General features: G+C 47.0%; 1 protein-coding gene across 1 annotated transcript in view; it reads left to right on the top strand.

Moving 5' to 3' along the window:
- Positions 1-27119, top strand: part of tspearb (thrombospondin-type laminin G domain and EAR repeats b) — a 194627-nt gene that overhangs the window by 105807 nt on the left and 61701 nt on the right. The window contains exon 7 of the mRNA XM_067988225.1: positions 4549-4781. Within this exon, the coding sequence (XP_067844326.1) occupies positions 4549-4781 (233 nt within the window). The remainder of the gene's footprint in view (positions 1-4548; positions 4782-27119) is intronic.

Here is a 27119-nt window from a genome sequence, read left to right as displayed (position 1 = left end):
GGCCAGCTGCCAAAGCCTGGAAATAATTACTTTTTGGATTGTTAAAAAGATTTCAGAATACAGCCCGAGGAGCTTAAGATGTTACAATTGGGCTTAACTTTAAAAAGGACACAGAAATAGAACCCTCTGTCTGTGCCACACTTGCAGAAACAGCAGCAAAGCACCAACTGTGGCTTGGAACCTTGGTATCAAAAGCACGAGTTTAATCTGTGGCCCAAGTGGGAAGCTTGAGGTGACGGAATAGTGGTAGTCTGTTTCAGAGCTCTTTGGGTCTGAAGGGTCACACAGAGAAACTAGAGTGCTGTTTGTACCAGCCCACAGTCACATAGACCATGGGGTCAATTTTCAGATGGCCGAGCCGATGCGTTCGTGGCGGGGAGGCTGCCAAAATCAGGGATTCCCGGGTCAGGTCCGGAGCCCGGCTCCAACCCGCCCACTTCTGGATTCCCCAATGAGAGGCTTAGATGCGCGCGCAGCCCCCGCATGCAGGACTCCCACCGGCAATTAAAGCCAATTAATTAGATAGTTCAGGTCGTTTCCAGACCTGATTGGGAGGATATTTTAGGAAGGGTGGGATTTTCATCCAAACTGAGCGTGTTTCCCGAACTGGGGGAAACACTCCCAGTTGAAACAGACATGTTGCAGCCACCGGCCAGTGGGAGCTGTAAAGGTCCATTTGACAGATGGGTGGTGGGGGTGGGGGAGGGGGAGGGGGAGGGGGAGACCCTCACTCATTACAGGAGGCCACTCTGTCACTTTGGACAAAGTTTGGCCTGCACCACCCTCCTCCTAACACTAAAATTCACCAACTTGTAACCTCAACCCCGGTGTGCAGACACATTTACCTACCTTGCGGACCCCCTCAAACGTATATCTTCCAGATGGGGGCCGCCATAGCTGCGGTCATGACCTCATCGGAGGATGAACAGCATCACCAGCCTCGCCGGCCACGCCGTCCACCTCTGACACGTGGAGCTCCACAACACAGCGCTGCGACACATCCACCTGCAGAGCAGGAGGGAGGGCAACCACAGACAGAGATGCGTCGCAGAAGGCACTACCCTCACCAGAGGGTCTACGGACCGAAGCTCAGCTTCCTGGACCTCTCTGAGGAGCAGTGCATACGGAGGCTCAGAGTCAATCACCAGGTCGTCGCAGACATCTGCAGCCTCCTTAATGCCGAGCTGCTCCTGGATGGACCGAGCAGCATCTTCTTACCTGTCGCTGTCAAAGTCACCACTGCCCTCAACTTCTTTGCCTCCAGATCGTTTCAGGGTGCCACCGGGGACATTGCCAGGGCCTCTCAGTCGTCTGCACACAAGTGCATAAGGGAGGTCACCAACGGCTTGTTCTGCAGGGCCTCGCACTATGTCAACTTCCCCATGGATGACCTCAGCCAGATGGAGAGGGCAGTTGGATTCCACACTGTGGCTGGCTTCCCAGGGGTGCAGGGTGTAATCGATTGCACCCATATAGCAATACGAGCACCTCCACACGAGCCAGGACTGTTCATTAACAGGAAGGGCTATCACTCCATCAAAACTCAGCTCATCTGTGACCACCGCAAGAGATTCCTTCACGTGTGCGCCAGATACCCTGGCAGCTGCCACAATTCCTTCATCCTCCGGGAGTCCAACATCCCGCCCCTCTTCCACGCACCGAACACCCGCAAGGGCTGGCTCCTCAGGGACAAGGGATACCCCCTGCACATGTGGCTCATGACACCTCTGAGGAACCCCACCACCGAGCAACAGCGTTGCTATAACGACAGCCACATCGCTACCCGGTCTACAATTGGGCTGCTCAAGATGTGCTTCAGGTGCTTTGATCGTTCTGGAGGAGTGCTTCAATACGCACCTGACAGAGTGGGACGCATTATAGTCGTGTGTTGTGCCCTGCACAACGTGGCACAACAGAGAGGGGTGCCACTTGAGGAAGCCCCATCCACATCTGCCACCCATTTTGAGGAGGAGGAGGAGGCCGAGGAGGAGGAGCAACCCATGGGCAGAACAGTGGCTCACCTGGCTGCTCGTGAGGCCAGGGAGTCACTGATATGTGAATGGTTCTCCTAACATCAGACAGTGTGAAGAGTCCAGTCCCCATCACCTGGACAAAGCAGCGGCCAAACCACCCCCCTCCCCTGCCCCCTGCACAAAACAGTGGTGCAACTACACCTACACCCACTGTAGAGTGAGCCAATGGGTGGCATCAAGTGTGGGTGTTCATGGTGAACCTCATGAAAGGGACTTATTGCACAAGCCAGTCAAGAATGGCCAAGACGTGGCAGTAGTGGTGATAATAATAAGATTTATTGTGCATCCCCGTTGTGCTCACAAAACCGTTGCCTTACGCTTCCTACTACCCCTACATGGTGCTTCACCTGTGGCTGGAGCAGAGATAGAAGCAGGTTGCTCTTGTCCATGCCCTGACCAATTAGATGCTTTGGGCCGACGCCCTCTGGGTTTTGGTGCCCGTGAGGGCCCCTCCAAAGACTGCTCCACCTGCACCTGTGCAGGGGCAGACTCGACCACCTGGAGAGGAGGCAGCATACGGGTACTGGTTGAGAGAGGGGCAACAGGTGAGACGTGGAAGTGCTTTGCGAGACGTCCCCACTTCCATGCCCCCTTTCGCCATCATCCCTCTCCTGGGCCTTCTGCCATCTCTTCTATCAAGGCAAAACACAGAGAGGCATGATTGAGTGATGGTTGTATAGTGACCCGCTGCATGCATTGGTGTGGGTGGGGGTGAGCGTGAGGGAGATGCACGGGAGGGTGCGTGTGAGACATAGCCATGAGATTGTATGAGGATTGGGTTGTGTGGTAGTGTTTGAATGGGAACTGGGGCAGTGAGTACATGCAGGCAAGGTGAGGATGATGGTTGAGTGGATGTGAGGAGTGATGCGAGAGCGTTGTGGTGGCAGTGCGGAAGGAGTTGTGTGGTGGTGGAGGTGATGTGGAAGACGGAGTGTTGGAGAATGCGTAAGTATACTCACTTTGGCTGACCTGGTTAGGTCATTAAAGCGTTTCCTGCACTGGACCCCGGTGCGGGAGATGTTACTGCTGCTGCTGACCTCCTCTGCCCCCTCGAGCCAGGCCTTCTTGGTGGCCGAGGCAGGCCACTTCCTCCCGTCCGCTGGGAAAAACGTTTCCCTCCTCCTCCTGACCCCATCGAGCGGCACCTGGAGTGAGGAGTCAGAAAACCTTGGAGCAGCCTTGCCTCTGGGCTGCTCCATGCTGCCAATTTGGTTCTTTGCTGCAGGAGGAGCATTGGAGGACTGCCCCTTTAAATAGGGCTCCTCCTGCTGACAGCCTGTGATGCGGGTGCGCAGTACGCCCGCTGCGTAGGTCTGCAACGGGAAACCCATGCGCCCAGTCGACCCCCCCCCCCCCCCGCTGCCAACCGCCTCCCTCCTCATATTGGGCCCCATGTTTATACACCTCCAGGGACAAGGTACAGAGCCCCTATAAATTGGGCCATTTACAACAGTGACTACTTTACACGTGAGTCATAGTGTCGCTGTGGCTCAGTGGTACTGCTCTTGTCTTTGAGTTAAAACAGCATGGGTTCAAGTCCCACTCCAAAGATTTGAGCACATAATCTAGGCTGACACTCCAGTACTAGTACTGAGGGAGTGTCTGCTTTGTTAAGAGGTAAGGTCTTTCAGATGAGATGTTAAACCAAGGATATAAAAGGTTCCATGGCACTATTTGATAAAGAGCAGGGGAGTTCTTCCCAGTGTCCTGGCCAATATTCATCCCTAAAACAGATTATCTGATCATTTATGACCTTGCTGTGCACAAATTGTTTCCTATATTGCAAAAGGCACCATATAAATGCAAGTTCTTTTCTTCTTTCTTAACCTTTGATTCTACTTAAAGATTTTGCTCTGCCTGTCCTTATGCAGTGTGGAGGAAATCACTTGAGTAGAATGATGGTTGAAATGACTTTGAAAATATCTTTACAAAAGAATTCTAAATGTGATTGGAAAGGGAAAGATACTTAGCAAAGTGTTAATGGAAACAGAAAATGTTTCTTCATACTTTATAAGGTTCAGAGGTTATAAATGTGGATTATACGATAGGATTAATGATATAGAGATTTGTTTGATTGCCATCGCAGATTGTGTAAAAATTTCACAGAGCTGTATCTTTCTGGAGAATTGCCTGGGGACACGGGGACTACACCCTCAGCAGAGAAGGCTAAGAGGAGATTTAAGAGGCTCTAAATGTTAAGTTTTATTCGAGTGACTAGGGAAAGGCTATTTCCTCTGGTTGGGGAATCAGTCCTTCATCAAAAGTATTTTGTTGGCTATAAAGCGCTTTGGGACATCCTGAGGTCGTGAAACGGGCAGTAGAAATCCAAATCTTTCTTTCCTTCTTTATTTGAATTCCCCCAGAGATAGTGTCTAACCTTAACTAACAGCCCATCATAGTCCTGGGCTTTTCACCCCTATATTGGGGTCTGAATTGGCCTAGAGACACAAGGCAATCAATGTAGGCTTAGTTGAGGATCTGTCATCTTACGATGTTTTTTTAAAAATTTCTCCAGCGAAAGAAAGACTGGATTACGTGGAGGAATATCAAAATCTGGTCACCAACTCAGAAACACTTGATGTTGAGATCTTTGAGATCCCGAATGTTGGACTCTTTGTTGCTACAGCCAATAAGAAGCCTCGGCCCGGTTCGACGATCTTTAAGTGGTTGGATGGGAAGTTTGAGCCGTATCAGAACATCACAACATATGAAGCCCAGGCCTGGAAGCACTTCTCCATTGGCACTCAGGTACAATGGAGTCACAGGGAAAAGGAGAAATCATAAGTTTTAAGATTTCAGACAGTGTGAGCAGGGTAGAGAAAACACTTTGGTCTTCATATAGAATTACACAGGACATACAGCATAGAAACAGGCCAGTCGGCCCAACTGGTCCATGCCAGTGTTTATGCTCCACACGAGCCTCCTCCCTCCCTACTTCATCTAAACCTATCAGCATAACCTTCAATTCCTTTCTCTCTCGTGTGTTTATTTAGTTTCCTCTTAAATGCATCTGTGCTATTTGCCTCAACTACTCCTTGTGGTAGGAAGTTCCACATTCGAACCATTCTTTGGGTAAAGAAGATTCTCCTTAATTCCCTATTGGATTTATTAGTGACGATCTTATATTTATGGCCCCTAGTTTTGGTCTCCCCACAAGTGGAAACATCTTCTCTACGTCGACCCAATCAAACCATTCTATAATTTTGAAGACTGTCAGGTCACCCTTCAGCCTTCTCTGTTCTAGAAAAAAGAGCCCCAGCCTGTTCAGCGCATAACCTCAGTTCATTGCCGAACTTCATGATTTGATGCTTAAAGTGCTCGTGGCACATTCCGCTGTGCGCTGTTTTTAACCGACATTAACTGGGTTATTTTAATGTTTTATTTTGATTACAGAGGGAGGTGTGAGGTACAGTATACAGTTAGGAGGTCTCCGATCATAGAGAGAGGTATGAGGTACAGTATACAGTTAGGAGGTCTCCGATCACAGAGAGAGTGTGAGGTACAGTATACAGTTAGGAGGTCTCTGATCACAGAGAGAGTGTGAGGTACAGTATACAGTTAGGAGGTCTCCGATTACAGAGAGAGTGTGAGGTACAGTATAGAGTTAGGAGGTCTCTGATCATAGAGAGAGGTGTGAGGTACAGTATACAGTTAGGAGGTCTCATTACAGTGAAAGGTGTGAGGTACAGTATACAGTTAGGAGGTCTCATTACAGTGAAAGGTGTGAGGTACAGTATACAGTTAGGAGGTCTCTGATCACAGAGAGAGGTGTGAGGTACAGTATACAGTGAGGAGGTCTCTGATCACAGAGAGAGTGTGAGGTACAGTATACAGTTAGGAGGTCTCTGATCACAGAGAGAGTGTGAGGTACAGTATACAGTTAGGAGGTCTCCGATTACAGAGAGAGTGTGAGGTACAGTATAGAGTTAGGAGGTCTCCGATTACAGAGAGAGGTGTGAGGTACAGTATACAGTTAGGAGGTCTCCGATTACAGAGAGAGTGTGAGGTACAGTATACAGTTAGGAGGTCTCCGATTACAGAGAGAGGTGTGAGGTACAGTATACAGTTAGGAGGTCTCTGATTACAGAGAGAGTGTGAGGTACAGTATACAGTTAGGAGGTCTCTGATTGCAGAGAGAGTGTGAGGTACAGAATACAGTTAGGAGGTCTCCGATTACAGAGAGAGTGTGAGGTACAGTATACAGTTAGGAGGTCTCCGATTACAGAGAGAGGTGTGAGGTACAGTATACAGTTAGGAGGTCTCTGATTACAGAGAGAGGTGTGAGGTACAGTATACAGTTAGGAGGTCTCCGATTACAGAGAGAGGTGTGAGGTACAGTATACAGTTAGGAGGTCTCCGATTACAGAGAGAGGTGTGAGGTACAGTATACAGTTAGGAGGTCTCCGATTACAGAGAGAGGTGTGAGGTACAGTATACAGTTAGGAGGTCTCTGATTACAGAGAGAGTGTGAGGTACAGTATACAGTTAGGAGGTCTCCGATTACAGAGAGAGTGTGAGGTACAGTATACAGTTAGGAGGTCTCTGATTACGGAGAGAGTGTGAGGTACAGTATACAGTTAGGAGGTCTCTGATTACGGAGAGAGGTGTGAGCTACAGAATACAGTTAGGAGGTCTCCGATTACAGAGAGAGTGTGAGGTACAGTATACAGTTAGGAGGTCTCTGATTACAGAGAGAGAGTGTGAGGTACAGTATACAGTTAGGAGGTCTCTGATTACAGAGAGAGTGTGAGGTACAGTATACAGTTAGGAGGTCTCCGATCACAGAGAGAGTGTGAGGTACAGTATACAGTTAGGAGGTCTCTGATTACAGAGAGAGGTGTGAGGTACAGTATACAGTTAGGAGGTCTCCGATTACAGAGAGAGTGTGAGGTACAGTATACAGTTAGGAGGTCTCCGATTACGGAGGGAGGTGTGAGGTACAGTATACAGTTAGGAGGTCTCCGATTACAGAGAGAGTGTGAGGTACAGTATACAGTTAGGAGGTCTCCGATTACGGAGGGAGGTGTGAGGTACAGTATACAGTTAGGAGGTCTCCGATTACAGAGAGAGTGTGAGGTACAGTATACAGTTAGGAGGTCTCCGATTACAGAGAGAGTGTGAGGTACAGTATACAGTTAGGAGGTCTCCGATTACGGAGGGAGGTGTGAGGTACAGTATACAGTGAGGAGGTCTCTGATTACAGAGAGAGGTGTGAGGTACAGTATACAGTTAGGAGGTCTCCGATTACAGAGAGAGTGTGAGGTACAGTATACAGTTAGGAGGTCTCTGATTACAGAGAGGTGTGAGGTACAGTATACAGTTAGGAGGTCTCCGATCACAGAGAGAGTGTGAGGTACAGTATACAGTTAGGAGGTCTCTGATTACAGAGAGAGGTGTGAGGTTTAGTATACAGTTAGGAGGTCTCCGATTACGGAGAGAGGTGTGAGGTACAGTATACAGTTAGGAGGTCTCTGATTACGGAGAGAGTGTGAGGTACAGTATACAGTTAGGAGGTCTCCGATTACAGAGAGAGTGTGAGGTACAGAATACAGTTAGGAGGTCTCCGATTACAGAGAGAGTGTGAGATACAGTATACAGTTAGGAGGTCTCCGATTACAGAGAGAGTGTGAGGTACAGAATACAGTTAGGAGGTCTCTGATTACAGAGAGAGTGTGAGGTACAGTATACAGTTAGGAGGTCTCTGATTACAGAGAGAGTGTGAGGTACAGTATAGAGTTAGGAGGTCTCCGATTACGGAGAGAGGTGTGAGGTACAGTATACAGTTAGGAGGTCTCCGATTACAGAGAGAGTGTGAGGTACAGTATACAGTTAGGAGGTCTCCGATTACAGAGAGAGTGTGAGGTACAGTATATAGTTAGGAGGTCTCTGATTACAGAGAGAGTGTGAGGTACAGTATACAGTTAGGAGGTCTCCGATTACAGAGAGAGTGTGAGGTACAGTATACAGTTAGGAGGTCTCCCATTACGGAGGGAGGTGTGAGGTACAGTATACAGTTAGGAGGTCTCTGATTACAGAGAGAGTGTGAGGTACAGTATACAGTTAGGAGGTCTCTGATTAGAGAGAGAGTGTGAGGTACAGTATACAGTTAGGAGGTCTCTGATCACAGAGAGAGTGTGAGGTACAGTATACAGTTAGGAGGTCTCCCATTACGGAGAGAGTGTGAGGTACAGTATACAGTTAGGAGGTCTCTGATTACAGAGAGAGTGTGAGGTACAGTATACCGTTAGGAGGTCTCCAATTACAGAGAGAGTGTGAGGTACAGTATACAGTTAGGAGGTCTCTGATTACAGAGAGAGTGTGAGGTACAGTATACAGTTAGGAGGTCTCCGATTACAGAGAGGTGTGAGGTACAGTATACAGTTAGGAGGTCTCCGATTACAGAGAGAGTGTGAGGTACAGTATACAGTTAGGAGGTCTCTGATTACAGAGAGAGTGTGAGGTACAGTATACAGTTAGGAGGTCTCCGATTACAGAGAGAGGTGTGAGGTACAGTATACAGTTAGGAGGTCTCCGATTACAGAGAGAGTGTGAGGTACAGTATACAGTTAGGAGGTCTCCGATTACAGAGAGAGTGTGAGGTACAGTATAGAGTTAGGAGGTCTCCGATTACAGAGAGAGGTGTGAGGTACAGTATACAGTTAGGAGGTCTCTGATTACGGAGAGAGGTGTGAGGTACAGTATACAGTTAGGAGGTCTCCGATTACAGAGAGAGTGTGAGGTACAGTATACAGTTAGGAGGTCTCCGATTACAGAGAGAGGTGTGAGGTACAGTATACAGTTAGGAGGTCTCTGATTACAGAGAGAGTGTGAGGTACAGAATACAGTTAGGAGGTCTCTGATTACAGAGAGAGGTGTGAGGTACAGTATACAGTTAGGAGGTCTCTGATCACAGAGAGAGTGTGAGGTACAGTATACAGTTAGGAGGTCTCCGATTACAGAGAGAGGTGTGAGGTACAGTATACAGTTAGGAGGTCTCCCATTACGGAGAGAGTGTGAGGTACAGTATACAGTTAGGAGGTCTCTGATTACGGAGAGAGGTGTGAGCTACAGAATACAGTTAGGAGGTCTCTGATTACAGAGAGAGGTGTGAGGTACAGTATACAGTTAGGAGGTCTCATTACGGAGAGAGGTGTGAGGTACAGTATACAGTTAGGAGGTCTCTGATTACAGAGAGAGTGTGAGGTACAGTATACAGTTAGGAGGTCTCTGATTACAGAGAGGTGTGAGGTACAGTATACAGTTAGGAGGTCTCCGATCACAGAGAGAGTGTGAGGTACAGTATACAGTTAGGAGGTCTCCGATTACAGAGAGAGTGTGAGGTACAGTATACAGTTAGGAGGTCTCTGATTACAGAGAGAGTGTGAGGTACAGTATAGAGTTAGGAGGTCTCCGATTACGGAGAGAGGTGTGAGGTACAGTATACAGTTAGGAGGTCTCCGATTACAGAGAGAGTGTGAGGTACAGTATACAGTTAGGAGGTCTCCGATTACAGAGAGAGTGTGAGGTACAGTATATAGTTAGGAGGTCTCTGATTACAGAGAGAGTGTGAGGTACAGTATACAGTTAGGAGGTCTCCGATTACAGAGAGAGTGTGAGGTACAGTATACAGTTAGGAGGTCTCCCATTACGGAGGGAGGTGTGAGGTACAGTATACAGTTAGGAGGTCTCTGATTACAGAGAGAGTGTGAGGTACAGTATACAGTTAGGAGGTCTCTGATTAGAGAGAGAGTGTGAGGTACAGTATACAGTTAGGAGGTCTCTGATCACAGAGAGAGTGTGAGGTACAGTATACAGTTAGGAGGTCTCCCATTACGGAGAGAGTGTGAGGTACAGTATACAGTTAGGAGGTCTCTGATTACAGAGAGAGTGTGAGGTACAGTATACCGTTAGGAGGTCTCCAATTACAGAGAGAGTGTGAGGTACAGTATACAGTTAGGAGGTCTCTGATTACAGAGAGAGTGTGAGGTACAGTATACAGTTAGGAGGTCTCCGATTACAGAGAGGTGTGAGGTACAGTATACAGTTAGGAGGTCTCCGATTACAGAGAGAGTGTGAGGTACAGTATACAGTTAGGAGGTCTCTGATTACAGAGAGAGTGTGAGGTACAGTATACAGTTAGGAGGTCTCCGATTACAGAGAGAGGTGTGAGGTACAGTATACAGTTAGGAGGTCTCCGATTACAGAGAGAGTGTGAGGTACAGTATACAGTTAGGAGGTCTCCGATTACAGAGAGAGTGTGAGGTACAGTATAGAGTTAGGAGGTCTCCGATTACAGAGAGAGGTGTGAGGTACAGTATACAGTTAGGAGGTCTCTGATTACGGAGAGAGGTGTGAGGTACAGTATACAGTTAGGAGGTCTCCGATTACAGAGAGAGTGTGAGGTACAGTATACAGTTAGGAGGTCTCCGATTACAGAGAGAGGTGTGAGGTACAGTATACAGTTAGGAGGTCTCTGATTACAGAGAGAGTGTGAGGTACAGAATACAGTTAGGAGGTCTCTGATTACAGAGAGAGGTGTGAGGTACAGTATACAGTTAGGAGGTCTCTGATCACAGAGAGAGTGTGAGGTACAGTATACAGTTAGGAGGTCTCCGATTACAGAGAGAGGTGTGAGGTACAGTATACAGTTAGGAGGTCTCCCATTACGGAGAGAGTGTGAGGTACAGTATACAGTTAGGAGGTCTCTGATTACGGAGAGAGGTGTGAGCTACAGAATACAGTTAGGAGGTCTCTGATTACAGAGAGAGGTGTGAGGTACAGTATACAGTTAGGAGGTCTCATTACGGAGAGAGGTGTGAGGTACAGTATACAGTTAGGAGGTCTCTGATTACAGAGAGAGTGTGAGGTACAGTATACAGTTAGGAGGTCTCTGATTACAGAGAGGTGTGAGGTACAGTATACAGTTAGGAGGTCTCCGATCACAGAGAGAGTGTGAGGTACAGTATACAGTTAGGAGGTCTCCGATTACAGAGAGAGTGTGAGGTACAGTATACAGTTAGGAGGTCTCTGATCACAGAGAGAGGTGTGAGGTACAGTATACAGTTAGGAGGTCTCCGATTACAGAGAGAGTGTGAGGTACAGTATACAGTTAGGAGGTCTCTGATTACAGAGAGAGGTGTGAGGTACAGTATACAGTTAGGAGGTCTCTGATTACAGAGAGAGTGTGAGGTACAGAATACAGTTAGGAGGTCTCTGATTACAGAGAGAGTGTGAGGTACAGTATACAGTTAGGAGGTCTCTGATTACAGAGAGAGGTGTGAGGTACAGTATACAGTTAGGAGGTCTCTGATTACAGAGAGAGTGTGAGGTACAGTATACAGTTAGGAGGTCTCCGATTACAGAGAGAGTGTGAGGTACAGAATACAGTTAGGAGGTCTCTGATTACAGAGAGAGTGTGAGGTACAGTATACAGTTAGGAGGTCTCTGATTACAGAGAGAGTGTGAGGTACAGTATAGAGTTAGGAGGTCTCCGATTACGGAGAGAGGTGTGAGGTACAGTATACAGTTAGGAGGTCTCCGATTACAGAGAGAGTGTGAGGTACAGTATACAGTTAGGAGGTCTCCGATTACAGAGAGAGTGTGAGGTACAGAATACAGTTAGGAGGTCTCTGATTACAGAGAGAGTGTGAGGTACAGTATATAGTTAGGAGGTCTCTGATTACAGAGAGAGTGTGAGGTACAGTATATAGTTAGGAGGTCTCTGATTACAGAGAGAGTGTGAGGTACAGTATACAGTTAGGAGGTCTCTGATTACAGAGAGAGTGTGAGGTACAGTATACAGTTAGGAGGTCTCCCATTACGGAGGGAGGTGTGAGGTACAGTATACAGTTAGGAGGTCTCTGATTACAGAGAGAGTGTGAGGTACAGTATACAGTTAGGAGGTCTCCGATTACAGAGAGAGGTGTGAGGTACAGTATACAGTTAGGAGGTCTCCGATCACAGAGAGAGTGTGAGGTACAGTATACAGTTAGGAGGTCTCTGATTACAGAGAGAGTGTGAGGTACAGTATACAGTTAGGAGGTCTCTGATTACAGAGAGAGGTGTGAGGTACAGTATACAGTTAGGAGGTCTCCGATTACAGAGAGAGGTGTGAGGTACAGTATACAGTTAGGAGGTCTCTGATTACAGAGAGAGGTGTGAGGTACAGTATACAGTTAGGAGGTCTCCGATTACAGAGAGAGTGTGAGGTACAGTATACAGTTAGGAGGTCTCCGATTACAGAGAGAGTGTGAGATACAGTATACAGTTAGGAGGTCTCCGATTACAGAGAGAGTGTGAGATACAGTATACAGTTAGGAGGTCTCCGATCACAGAGAGAGTGTGAGATACAGTATACAGTTAGGAGGTCTCTGATTACAGAGAGAGGTGTGAGGTACAGTATACAGTTAGGAGGTCTCCGATTACAGAGAGAGGTGTGAGGTACAGTATACAGTGAGGAGGTCTCCGATTACGGAGAGAGTGTGAGGTACAGAATACAGTGAGGAGGTCTCTGATTACAGAGAGAGGTGTGAGGTACAGTATACAGTTAGGAGGTCTCCGATTACAGAGAGAGGTGTGAGGTACAGTATACAGTTAGGAGGTCTCTGATTACAGAGAGAGGTGTGAGGTACAGTATACAGTTAGGAGGTCTCTGATTACAGAGAGAGTGTGAGGTACAGTATACAGTTAGGAGGTCTCCGATTACAGAGAGAGGTGTGAGGTACAGTATACAGTTAGGAGGTCTCCGATTACAGAGAGAGGTGTGAGGTACAGTATACAGTTAGGAGGTCTCCGATTACAGAGAGAGTGTGAGATACAGTATACAGTTAGGAGGTCTCTGATTACAGAGAGAGTGTGAGGTACAGTATACAGTTAGGAGGTCTCCGATTACAGAGAGAGTGTGAGGTACAGTATACAGTTAGGAGGTCTCCGATTACAGAGAGAGTGTGAGGTACAGTATACAGTTAGGAGGTCTCTGATTACAGAGAGAGGTGTGAGGTACAGTATACAGTTAGGAGGTCTCTGATTACAGAGAGAGTGTGAGGTACAGTATACAGTTAGGAGGTCTCCGATTACAGAGAGAGGTGTGAGGTACAGTATACAGTTAGGAGGTCTCCGATTACAGAGAGAGGTGTGAGGTACAGTATACAGTTAGGAGGTCTCCGATTACAGAGAGAGTGTGAGATACAGTATACAGTTAGGAGGTCTCTGATTACAGAGAGAGTGTGAGGTACAGTATACAGTTAGGAGGTCTCTGATTACAGAGAGAGTGTGAGGTACAGTATACAGTTAGGAGGTCTCCGATTACAGAGAGAGTGTGAGGTACAGTATACAGTTAGGAGGTCTCCGATTACAGAGAGAGTGTGAGGTACAGTATACAGTTAGGAGGTCTCTGATTACAGAGAGAGGTGTGAGGTACAGTATACAGTTAGGAGGTCTCTGATTGCAGAGAGAGGTGTGAGGTACAGTATACAGTTAGGAGGTCTCTGATTACAGAGAGAGGTGTGAGGTACAGTATACAGTTAGGAGGTCTCCGATTACAGAGAGAGTGTGAGGTACAGTATACAGTTAGGAGGTCTCCGATTACAGAGAGAGTGTGAGGTACAGTATACAGTTAGGAGGTCTCCGATTACAGAGAGAGTGTGAGGTACAGTATACAGTTAGGAGGTCTCCGATTACAGAGAGAGTGTGAGGTACAGTATACAGTTAGGAGGTCTCCAATTACGGAGAGAGTGTGAGATACAGTATACAGTGAGGAGGTCTCCGATTACGGAGGGAGGTGTGAGGTACAGTATACAGTGAGGAGGTCTCTGATTACAGAGAGAGGTGTGAGGTACAGTATACAGTGAGGAGATCTCTGATTACGGAGGGAGGTGTGAGGTACAGTATACAGTGAGGAGGACTCTGATTACGGAGGGAGGTGTGAGGTACAGTATACAGTGAGGAGGTCTCTGATTACGGAGAGAGGTGTGAGGTACAGTATACAGTTAGGAGGTCTCCGATTACGGAGAGAGGTGTGAGGTACAGTATACAGTTAGGAGGTCTCCGATTACAGAGAGAGTGTGAGGTACAGTATACAGTTAGGAGGTCTCCGATTACAGAGAGAGGTGTGAGGTACAGTATACAGTTAGGAGGTCTCCGATTACAGAGAGAGTGTGAGGTACAGTATACAGTTAGGAGGTCTCTGATTACGGAGTGAGGTGTGAGGTACAGTATACAGTTAGGAGGTCTCTGATTACAGAGAGAGGTGTGAGGTACAGTATACAGTTAGGAGGTCTCTGATTACAGAGAGAGTGTGAGGTACAGTATACAGTTAGGAGGTCTCTGATTACAGAGAGAGTGTGAGGTACAGTATACAGTTAGGAGGTCTCCGATTACAGAGAGAGGTGTGAGGTACAGTATACAGTTAGGAGGTCTCTGATGACGGAGGGAGGTGTGAGGTGCAGTATACAGTTAGGAGGTCTCATTACGGAGAGAGGTGTGAGGTACAGTATACAGTTAGGAGGTCTCCGATTACAGAGAGAGTGTGAGGTACAGTATACAGTGAGGAGGTCTCATTACGGAGAGAGGTGTGAGGTACAGTATACAGTTAGGAGGTCTCCGATTACAGAGAGAGGTGTGAGGTACAGTATACAGTGAGGAGGTCTCCGATTACAGAGAGAGTGTGAGGTACAGTATATAGTTAGGAGGTCTCCCATTACGGAGGGAGGTGTGAGGTACAGTATACAGTTAGGAGGTCTCCGATCACGGAGAGAGGTGTGAGGTACAGTATACAGTTAGGAGGTCTCCGATCACGGAGAGAGGTGTGAGGTACAGTATACAGTTAGGAGGTCTCCCATTACGGAGGGAGGTGTGAGGTACAGTATACAGTTAGGAGGTCTCCGATTACGGAGAGAGGTGTGAGGTACAGTATACAGTTAGAAGGTCTCCCATTACGGAGGGAGGTGTGAGGTACAGTATACAGTTAGGAGGTCTCCCATTACGGAGGGAGGTGTGAGGTACAGTATACAGTTAGGAGGTCTCCGATTACAGAGAGAGGTGTGAGGTACAGTATACAGTTAGGAGGTCTCCCATTACGGAGGGAGGTGTGAGGTACAGTATACAGTTAGGAGGTCTCTGATTACAGAGAGAGGTGTGAGGTACAGTATACAGTTCGGAGGTCTCTGATTACAGAGAGAGTGTGAGGTACAGTATACAGTTAGGAGGTCTCCGATTACAGAGAGAGTGTGAGGTACAGAATACAGTTAGGAGGTCTCCGATTACAGAGAGAGGTGTGAGGTACAGTATACAGTTAGGAGGTCTCCGATTACAGAGAGAGGTGTGAGGTACAGTATACAGTTAGGAGGTCTCTGATTACAGAGAGAGGTGTGAGGTACAGTATACAGTTAGGAGGTCTCCGATTACAGAGAGAGGTGTGAGGTACAGTATACAGTGAGGAGGTCTCCGATTACAGAGAGAGTGTGAGGTACAGTATACAGTTAGGAGGTCTCCGATTACAGAGAGAGTGTGAGGTACAGTATACAGTTAGGAGGTCTCCCATTACAGAGAGAGGTGTGAGGTACAGTATACAGTTAGGAGGTCTCCGATTACAGAGAGAGGTGTGAGGTACAGTATACAGTTAGGAGGTCTCCGATTACAGAGAGAGTGTGAGGTACAGAATACAGTTAGGAGGTCTCCGATTACAGAGAGAGGTGTGAGGTACAGTATACAGTTAGGAGGTCTCTGATTACGGAGAGAGGTGTGAGCTACAGAATACAGTTAGGAGGTCTCTGATTACAGAGAGAGTGTGAGGTACAGAATACAGTTAGGAGGTCTCTGATTACGGAGAGAGGTGTGAGGTACAGTATACAGTTAGGAGGTCTCCGATTACAGAGAGAGGTGTGAGGTACAGTATACAGTTAGGAGGTCTCCGATTACAGAGAGAGGTGTGAGGTACAGTATACAGTTAGGAGGTCTCTGATTACGGAGAGAGGTGTGAGCTACAGAATACAGTTAGGAGGTCTCTGATTACAGAGAGAGTGTGAGGTACAGAATACAGTTAGGAGGTCTCCGATTACAGAGAGAGTGTGAGGTACAGTATACAGTTAGGAGGTCTCCGATTACAGAGAGAGTGTGAGGTACAGTATACAGTTAGGAGGTCTCTGATCACAGAGAGAGTGTGAGGTACAGTATACAGTTAGGAGGTCTCCGATTACAGAGAGAGGTGTGAGGTACAGTATACAGTTAGGAGGTCTCCGATTACAGAGAGAGTGTGAGGTACAGTATACAGTTAGGAGGTCTCCGATTACAGAGAGAGTGTGAGGTACAGTATACAGTTAGGAGGTCTCTGATCACAGAGAGAGTGTGAGGTACAGTATACAGTTAGGAGGTCTCTGATTACAGAGAGAGTGTGAGGTACAGTATACAGTTAGGAGGTCTCCGATTAGAGAGAGAGGTGTGAGGTACAGTATACAGTTAGGAGGTCTCTGATTACAGAGAGAGGTGTGAGGTACAGTATACAGTTAGGAGGTCTCTGATTACAGAGTGAGGTGTGAGGTACAGTATACAGTTAGGAGGTCTCTGATTACAGAGAGAGGTGTGAGGTACAGTATACAGTTAGGAGGTCTCCGATTACAGAGAGAGGTGTGAGGTACAGTATACAGTTAGGAGGTCTCTGATTACAGAGAGAGGTGTGAGGTACAGTATACAGTTAGGAGGTCTCTGATTACAGAGAGAGTGTGAGGTACAGTATACAGTTAGGAGGTCTCCGATTAGAGAGAGAGGTGTGAGGTACAGTATACAGTTAGGAGGTCTCTGATTACAGAGAGAGGTGTGAGGTACAGTATACAGTTAGGAGGTCTCTGATTACAGAGTGAGGTGTGAGGTACAGTATACAGTTAGGAGGTCTCCGATTACAGAGAGAGGTGTGAGGTACAGTATACAGTTAGGAGGTCTCTGATTACAGAGAGAGTGTGAGGTACAGTATACAGTTAGGAGGTCTCTGATTACAGAGAGAGGTGTGAGGTACAGTATACAGTTAGGAGGTCTCTGATTACAGAGAGAGGTGTGAGGTACAGTATACAGTTAGGAGGTCTCTGATTACAGAGAGAGGTGTGAGGTACAGTATACAGTTAGGAGGTCTCCGATTACAGAGAGAGTGTGAGGTACAGTATACAGTTAGGAGGTCTCTGATTACAGAGAGAGGTGTGAGGTACAGTATACAGTTAGGAGGTCTCTGATTACAGAGAGAGGTGTGAGGTACAGTATACAGTTAGGAGGTCTCTGATTACAGAGAGAGGTGTGAGGTACAGTATACAGTTAGGAGGTCTCTGATTACAGAGAGAGGTGTGAGGTACAGTATACAGTTAGGAGGTCTCTGATTACAGAGAGAGGTGTGAGGTACAGTATACAGTGAGGAGGTCTCTGATTACAGAGAGAGTGTGAGGTACAGTATACAGTTAGGAGGTCTCCGATTACAGAGAGAGGTGTGAGGTACAGTATACAGTTAGGAGGTCTCTGATTACAGAGAGAGGTGTGAGGTACAGTATACAGTTAGGAGGTCTCTGATTACAGAGAGAGTGTGAGGTACAGAATACAGTTAGGAGGTCTCTGATTAGAGAGAGAGGTGTGAGGTACAGTATACAGTTAGGAGGTCTCTGATTACAGAGTGAGGTGTGAGGTACAGTATACAGTTAGGAGGTCTCCCATTACAGAGAGAGTGTGAGGTACAGTATACAGTTAGGAGGTCTCTGATTAGAGAGAGAGGTGTGAGGTACAGTATACAGTTAGGAGGTCTCTGATTACAGAGAGAGGTGTGAGGTACAGTATACAGTTAGGAGGTCTCTGATTACAGAGTGAGGTGTGAGGTACAGTATACAGTTAGGAGGTCTCCCATTACAGAGAGAGTGTGAGGTACAGTATACAGTTAGGAGGTCTCCGATTACGGAGAGAGGTGTGAGGTACAGTATACAGTTAGGAGGTCTCTGATTAGAGAGAGAGGTGTGAGGTACAGTATACAGTTAGGAGGTCTCCGATTACGGAGAGAGGTGTGAGGTACAGTATACAGTTAGGAGGTCTCTGATTACAGAGAGAGTGTGAGGTACAGTATACAGTTAGGAGGTCTCTGATTACAGAGAGAGGTGTGAGGTACAGTATACAGTTAGGAGGTCTCCGATTACAGAGAGAGTGTGAGGTACAGTATACAGTTAGGAGGTCTCCGATTACGGAGAGAGTGTGAGGTACAGTATACAGTTAGGAGGTCTCTGATTACAGAGAGAGGTGTGAGGTACAGTATATAGTTAGGAGGTCTCCGATGACAGAGAGAGGTGTGAGGTACAGTATATAGTTAGGAGGTCTCCGATGACAGAGAGAGGTGTGAGGTACAGTATACAGTTAGGAGGTCTCTGATTACAGAGGGAGGTGTGAGGTACAGTATATAGTTAGGAGGTCTCTGATTACAGAGAGAGTGTGAGGTACAGTATACAGTTAGGAGGTCTCCGATTACAGAGAGAGTGTGAGGTACAGTATACAGTTAGGAGGTCTCCGATTACAGAGAGAGTGTGAGGTACAGTATACAGTTAGGAGGTCTCTGATTACAGAGAGAGGTGTGAGGTACAGTATACAGTTAGGAGGTCTCTGATTACAGAGAGAGGTGTGAGGTACAGTATACAGTTAGGAGGTCTCTGATTACAGAGAGAGTGTGAGGTACAGTATACAGTTAGGAGGTCTCCGATTACAGAGAGAGTGTGAGGTACAGTATACAGTTAGGAGGTCTCTGATTACAGAGAGAGTGTGAGGTACAGTATACAGTTAGGAGGTCTCTGATTACAGAGAGAGGTGTGAGGTACAGTATACAGTTAGGAGGTCTCTGATTACAGAGTGAGGTGTGAGGTACAGTATACAGTTAGGAGGTCTCTGATTACAGAGAGAGTGTGAGGTACAGTATACAGTTAGGAGGTCTCCCATTACGGAGAGAGGTGTGAGGTACAGTATACAGTTAGGAGGTCTCCGATTACAGAGAGAGTGTGAGGTACAGTATACAGTTAGGAGGTCTCCCATTACGGAGAGAGTGTGAGGTACACTATACAGTTAGGAGGTCTCTGATTACGGAGAGAGGTGTGAGGTACAGTATACAGTTAGGAGGTCTCCCATTACGGAGAGAGGTGTGAGGTACAGTATACAGTTAGGAGGTCTCCGATTACAGAGAGAGGTGTGAGGTACAGTATACAGTTAGGAGGTCTCCGATTACAGAGAGAGGTGTGAGGTACAGTATACAGTTAGGAGGTCTCTGATTACAGAGAGAGTGTGAGGTACAGTATACAGTGAGGAGGTCTCCGATTACGGAGAGAGGTGTGAGGTACAGTATACAGTTAGGAGGTCTCTGATTACGGAGAGAGGTGTGAGGTACAGTATACAGTTAGGAGGTCTCATTACGGAGAGAGGTGTGAGGTACAGTATACAGTTAGGAGGTCTCCGATTACACAGAGAGAGGTGTGAGGTACAGTATACAGTTAGGAGGTCTCTGATTACAGAGAGAGGTGTGAGGTACAGTATACAGTTAGGAGGTCTCTGATTACAGAGAGAGGTGTGAGGTACAGTATACAGTTAGGAGGTCTCTGATTACAGAGAGAGGTGTGAGGTACAGTATACAGTTAGGAGGTCTCCGATTACAGAGAGAGTGTGAGGTACAGTATACAGTTAGGAGGTCTCTGATTACAGAGAGAGGTGTGAGGTACAGTATACAGTTAGGAGGTCTCCGATTACAGAGAGAGGTGTGAGGTACAGTATACAGTTAGGAGGTCTCTGATTACAGAGAGAGTGTGAGGTACAGTATACAGTTAGGAGGTCTCCAATTACGGAGAGAGTGTGAGATACAGTATACAGTGAGGAGGTCTCCGATTACGGAGGGAGGTGTGAGGTACAGTATACAGTGAGGAGGTCTCTGATTACAGAGAGAGGTGTGAGGTACAGTATACAGTGAGGAGATCTCTGATTACGGAGGGAGGTGTGAGGTACAGTATACAGTGAGGAGGACTCTGATTACGGAGGGAGGTGTGAGGTACAGTATACAGTGAGGAGGTCTCTGATTACGGAGAGAGGTGTGAGGTACAGTATACAGTTAGGAGGTCTCTGATTACGGAGAGAGTGTGAGGTACAGTATACAGTTAGGAGGTCTCCGATTACGGAGAGAGGTGTGAGGTACAGTATACAGTTAGGAGGTCTCCGATTACAGAGAGAGTGTGAGGTACAGTATACAGTTAGGAGGTCTCTGATCACAGAGAGAGTGTGAGGTACAGTATACAGTTAGGAGGTCTCTGATTACAGAGAGAGTGTGAGGTACAGTATACAGTTAGGAGGTCTCTGATTACGGAGAGAGTGTGAGGTACAGTATACAGTTAGGAGGTCTCTGATTACAGAGAGAGTGTGAGGTACAGTATACAGTTAGGAGGTCTCTGATTACAGAGAGAGTGTGAGGTACAGTATACAGTTAGGAGGTCTCTGATTACAGAGAGAGGTGTGAGGTACAGTATACAGTTAGGAGGTCTCTGATGACGGAGGGAGGTGTGAGGTGCAGTATACAGTTAGGAGGTCTCTGATTACAGAGAGAGTGTGAGGTACAGTATACAGTTAGGAGGTCTCTGATTACAGAGAGAGTGTGAGGTACAGTATACAGTTAGGAGGTCTCTGATTACAGAGAGAGTGTGAGGTACAGTATACAGTTAGGAGGTCTCTGATTACAGAGAGAGTGTGAGGTACAGTATACAGTTAGGAGGTCTCATTACGGAGAGAGGTGTGAGGTACAGTATACAGTTAGGAGGTCTCTGATTACAGAGAGAGGTGTGAGGTACAGTATACAGTTAGGAGGTCTCCGATCACGGAGAGAGGTGTGAGGTACAGTATACAGTTAGGAGGTCTCCCATTACGGAGGGAGGTGTGAGGTACAGTATACAGTTAGGAGGTCTCCGATTACGGAGAGAGGTGTGAGGTACAGTATACAGTTAGAAGGTCTCCCATTACGGAGGGAGGTGTGAGGTACAGTATACAGTTAGGAGGTCTCTGATTACAGAGAGAGGTGTGAGGTACAGTATACAGTTAGGAGGTCTCCCATTACGGAGGGAGGTGTGAGGTACAGTATACAGTTAGGAGGTCTCCGATTACGGAGAGAGGTGTGAGGTACAGTATACAGTTAGGAGGTCTCCGATTACAGAGAGAGTGTGAGGTACAGTATACAGTTAGGAGGTCTCTGATTACATAGAGAGGTGTGAGGTACAGTATACAGTTAGGAGGTCTCTGATTACATAGAGAGGTGTGAGGTACAGTATACAGTTAGGAGGTCTCCGATTACGGAGAGAGGTGTGAGGTACAGTATACAGTTAGGAGGTCTCCGATTACAGAGAGAGTGTGAGGTACAGTATACAGTTAGGAGGTCTCTGATTACGGAGAGAGGTGTGAGGTACAGTATACAGTTAGGAGGTCTCCGATTACAGAGAGAGTGTGAGGTGCAGTATACAGTGAGGAGGTCTCATTACGGAGAGAGTGTGAGGTACAGAATACAGTTAGGAGGTCTCCCATTACGGAGAGAGGTGTGAGGTACAGTATACAGTTAGGAGGTCTCCGATTACAGAGAGAGGTGTGAGGTACAGTATATAGTTAGGAGGTCTCCGATTACACAGAGAGAGGTGTGAGGTACAGTATACAGTTAGGAGGTCTCATTACGGAGAGAGGTGTGAGGTACAGTATACAGTTAGGAGGTCTCCGATTACGGAGAGAGGTGTGAGGTGCAGTATGCAGTTAGGAGGTCTCTGATTACAGAGAGAGTGTGAGGTACAGTATACAGTTAGGAGGTCTCTGATTACAGAGAGGTGTGAGGTACAGTATACAGTTAGGAGGTCTCCGATTACGGAGAGAGTGTGAGGTACAGTATACAGTTAGGAGGTCTCTGATTACAGAGAGAGTGTGAGGTACAGTATACAGTTAGGAGGTCTCTGATTACAGAGAGAGTGTGAGGTACAGTATACAGTTAGGAGGTCTCCGATTACAGAGAGAGTGTGAGGTACAGTATACAGTGAGGAGGTCTCATTACGGAGAGAGTGTGAGGTACAGTATACAGTTAGGAGGTCTCCCATTACGGAGAGAGGTGTGAGGTACAGTATACAGTTAGGAGGTCTCCCATTACGGAGAGAGGTGTGAGGTACAGTATACAGTTAGGAGGTCTCCCATTACGGAGAGAGGTGTGAGGTACAGTATACAGTTAGGAGGTCTCCGATTACAGAGAGAGTGTGAGGTACAGTATACAGTTAGGAGGTCTCCCATTACAGAGAGAGGTGTGAGGTACAGTATACAGTTAGGAGGTCTCCGATTACAGAGAGAGTGTGAGGTACAGTATACAGTTAGGAGGTCTCCCATTACGGAGAGAGGTGTGAGGTACAGTATACAGTTAGGAGGTCTCCGATTACAGAGAGAGGTGTGAGGTACAGTATACAGTTAGGAGGTCTCCCATTACGGAGAGAGGTGTGAGGTACAGTATACAGTTAGGAGGTCTCCCATTACGGAGAGAGGTGTGAGGTACAGTATACAGTGAGGAGGTCTCCGATTACAGAGAGAGTGTGAGGTACAGTATACAGTTAGGAGGTCTCCGATTACGGAGAGAGGTGTGAGGTACAGTATACAGTTAGGAGGTCTCCCATTACAGAGAGAGTGTGAGGTACAGTATACAGTTAGGAGGTCTCTGATTACGGAGGGAGGTGTGAGGTACAGTATACAGTTAGGAGGTCTCATTACGGAGAGAGGTGTGAGGTACAGAATACAGTTAGGAGGTCTCCGATTACAGAGAGAGTGTGAGGTACAGTATACAGTTAGGAGGTCTCCGATTACAGAGAGAGGTGTGAGGTACAGTATACAGTTAGGAGGTCTCCGATTACGGAGGGAGGTGTGAGGTACAGTATACAGTTAGGAGGTCTCTGATTACAGAGAGAGGTGTGAGGTACAGTATACAGTTAGGAGGTCTCCGATTACAGAGAGAGGTGTGAGGTACAGTATACAGTTAGGAGGTCTCTGATTACGGAGGGAGGTGTGAGGTACAGTATACAGTTAGGAGGTCTCTGATTACAGAGAGAGGTGTGAGGTACAGTATACAGTTAGGAGGTCTCCGATTACAGAGAGAGGTGTGAGGTACAGTATACAGTTAGGAGGTCTCCGATTACGGAGGGAGGTGTGAGGTACAGTATACAGTTAGGAGGTCTCTGATTACAGAGAGAGTGTGAGGTACAGTATATAGTTAGGAGGTCTCTGATTACGGAGAGAGGTGTGAGGTACAGTATACAGTGAGGAGGTCTCTTATTACGGAGGGAGGTGTGAGGTACAGTATACAGTTAGGAGGTCTCCGATTACGGAGGGAGGTGTGAGGTACAGTATACAGTTAGGAGGTCTCCGATTACAGAGAGAGGTGTGAGGTACAGTATACAGTGAGGAGGTCTCCGATTACAGAGAGAGTGTGAGGTACATTATACAGTTAGGAGGTCTCTGATTACAGAGAGAGTGTGAGGTACAGTATACAGTTAGGAGGTCTCTGATTACAGAGAGAGGTGTGAGGTACAGTATACAGTTAGGAGGTCTCTGATTACAGAGAGAGGTGTGAGGTACAGTATACAGTTAGGAGGTCTCTGATGACGGAGGGAGGTGTGAGGTGCAGTATACAGTTAGGAGGTCTCCGATTACAGAGAGAGGTGTGAGGTACAGTATACAGTTAGGAGGTCTCTGATTACAGAGAGAGTGTGAGGTACAGTATACAGTTAGGAGGTCTCCGATTACAGAGAGAGTGTGAGGTACAGTATACAGTGAGGAGGTCTCATTACGGAGAGAGGTGTGAGGTACAGTATACAGTTAGGAGGTCTCTGATTACAGAGAGAGTGTGAGGTACAGTATACAGTTAGGAGGTCTCTGATTACAGAGAGAGTGTGAGGTACAGTATACAGTTAGGAGGTCTCTGATTACGGAGAGAGGTGTGAGGTACAGTATACAGTTAGGAGGTCTCTGATTACAGAGAGAGGTGTGAGGTACAGTATACAGTTAGGAGGTCTCTGATGACGGAGGGAGGTGTGAGGTGCAGTATACAGTTAGGAGGTCTCCGATTACAGAGAGAGGTGTGAGGTACAGTATACAGTTAGGAGGTCTCTGATTACAGAGAGAGTGTGAGGTACAGTATACAGTTAGGAGGTCTCCGATTACAGAGAGAGTGTGAGGTACAGTATACAGTGAGGAGGTCTCATTACGGAGAGAGGTGTGAGGTACAGTATACAGTTAGGAGGTCTCCGATTACAGAGAGAGGTGTGAGGTACAGTATATAGTTAGGAGGTCTCCCATTACGGAGGGAGGTGTGAGGTACAGTATACAGTTAGGAGGTCTCCGATTACAGAGAGAGTGTGAGGTACAGTATACAGTTAGGAGGTCTCCCATTACGGAGGGAGGTGTGAGGTACAGTATACAGTTAGGAGGTCTCCGATTACGGAGAGAGGTGTGAGGTACAGTATACAGTTAGGAGGTCTCCCATTACGGAGGGAGGTGTGAGGTACAGTATACAGTTAGGAGGTCTCCGATTACGGAGAGAGGTGTGAGGTACAGTATACAGTTAGAAGGTCTCCCATTACGGAGGGAGGTGTGAGGTACAGTATACAGTTAGGAGGTCTCTGATTACAGAGAGAGTGTGAGGTACAGTATACAGTTAGGAGGTCTCCGATTACAGAGAGAGGTGTGAGGTACAGTATACAGTTAGGAGGTCTCTGATTACAGAGAGAGGTGTGAGGTACAGTATACAGTTAGGAGGTCTCCGATTACAGAGAGAGGTGTGAGGTACAGTATACAGTTAGGAGGTCTCCGATTACAGAGAGAGGTGTGAGGTACAGTATACAGTTAGGAGGTCTCTGATTACGGAGGGAGGTGTGAGGTACAGTATACAGTTAGGAGGTCTCTGATTACAGAGAGAGGTGTGAGGTACAGTATACAGTTAGGAGGTCTCCGATTACAGAGAGAGTGTGAGGTACAGTATACAGTTAGGAGGTCTCTGATTACGGAGAGAGGTGTGAGGTACAGTATACAGTTAGGAGGTCTCCGATTACAGAGAGAGTGTGAGGTACAGTATACAGTTAGGAGGTCTCCGATTACAGAGAGAGTGTGAGGTGCAGTATACAGTGAGGAGGTCTCATTACGGAGAGAGTGTGAGGTACAGTATACAGTTAGGAGGTCTCCGATTACAGAGAGAGGTGTGAGGTACAGTATACAGTTAGGAGGTCTCCGATTACAGAGAGAGTGTGAGGTACAGTATACAGTTAGGAGGTCTCTGATTACGGAGAGAGGTGTGAGGTACAGTATACAGTTAGGAGGTCTCCGATTACAGAGAGAGTGTGAGGTGCAGTATACAGTGAGGAGGTCTCATTACGGAGAGAGTGTGAGGTACAGTATACAGTTAGGAGGTCTCCAATTACGGAGAGAGGTGTGAGGTACAGTATACAGTTAGGAGGTCTCCGATTACAGAGAGAGTGTGAGGTGCAGTATACAGTGAGGAGGTCTCATTACAGAGAGAGGTGTGAGGTACAGTATACAGTTAGGAGGTCTCCAATTACGGAGAGAGGTGTGAGGTACAGTATACAGTGAGGAGGTCTCCGATTACAGAGAGAGGTGTGAGGTACAGTATACAGTTAGGAGGTCTCTGATTACAGAGAGAGTGTGAGGTACAGTATACAGTTTGGAGGTCTGTGATTACGGAGAGAGGTGTGAGGTACAGTATACAGTTAGGAGGTCTCCGATTACAGAGAGAGTGTGAGGTACAGTATACAGTGAGGAGGTCTCCGATTACAGAGAGAGTGTGAGGTACAGTATACAGTGAGGAGGTCTCCGATTACAGAGAGAGTGTGAGGTACAGAATACAGTTAGGAGGTCTCTGATTACAGAGAGAGGTGTGAGGTACAGTATACAGTTAGGAGGTCTCCGATTACAGAGAGAGTGTGAGGTACAGTATACAGTGAGGAGGTCTCATTACGGAGAGAGTGTGAGGTACAGTATACAGTGAGGAGGTCTCATTACGGAGAGAGAGTGTGAGGTACAGTATACAGTTAGGAGGTCTCCCATTACGGAGAGAGGTGTGAGGTACAGTATACAGTTAGGAGGTCTCCGATTACAGAGAGAGGTGTGAGGTACAGTATACAGTTAGGAGGTCTCCGATTACACAGAGAGGTGTGAGGTACAGTATACCGTTAGGAGGTCTCCGATTATAGAGAGAGTGTGAGGTACAGTATACAGTTAGGAGGTCTCCGATTATAGAGAGAGTGTGAGGTACAGTATACAGTTAGGAGGTCTCTGATTACAGAGAGAGTGTGAGGTACAGTATACAGTTAGGAGGTCTCCGATTATAGAGAGAGTGTGAGGTACAGTATACAGTTAGGAGGTCTCTGATTACAGAGAGAGTGTGAGGTACAGTATACAGTTAGGAGGTCTCTGATTACGGAGAGAGGTGTGAGGTACAGTATACAGTTAGGAGGTCTCCGATCACAGAGAGAGTGTGAGGTACAGTATACAGTTAGGAGGTCTCTGATTACAGAGAGAGTGTGAGGTACAGTATACAGTGAGGAGGTCTCATTACGGAGAGAGGTGTGAGGTACAGTATACAGTTAGGAGGTCTCATTACGAAGAGAGGTGTGAGGTACAGTATACAGTTAGGAGGTCTCCGATTACAGAGAGAGTGTGAGGTACAGTATACAGTTAGGAGGTCTCATTACGGAGAGAGGTGTGAGGTACAGTATACAGTTAGGAGGTCTCTGATTACAGAGAGAGGTGTGAGGTACAGTATACAGTTAGGAGGTCTCCGATTACAGAGAGAGTGTGAGGTACAGTATACAGTGAGGAGGTCTCATTACGGAGAGAGGTGTGAGGTACAGTATACAGTGAGGAGGTCTCATTACGGAGAGAGGTGTGAGGTACAGTATACAGTTAGGAGGTCTCCGATCACAGAGAGAGGTGTGAGGTACAGTATACAGTTAGGAGGTCTCCGATTACAGAGAGAGTGTGAGGTACAGTATACAGTTAGGAGGTCTCATTACGGAGAGAGGTGTGAGG

The sequence above is a fragment of the Heptranchias perlo genome, chromosome 7 (assembly GCF_035084215.1).
Source record: "Heptranchias perlo isolate sHepPer1 chromosome 7, sHepPer1.hap1, whole genome shotgun sequence".
NCBI lineage: Eukaryota > Metazoa > Chordata > Chondrichthyes > Hexanchiformes > Hexanchidae > Heptranchias > Heptranchias perlo.
The sequence above is the reverse complement of the archived record's forward strand: the minus strand, read 5'-3'. Positions and strand labels throughout refer to the sequence as shown.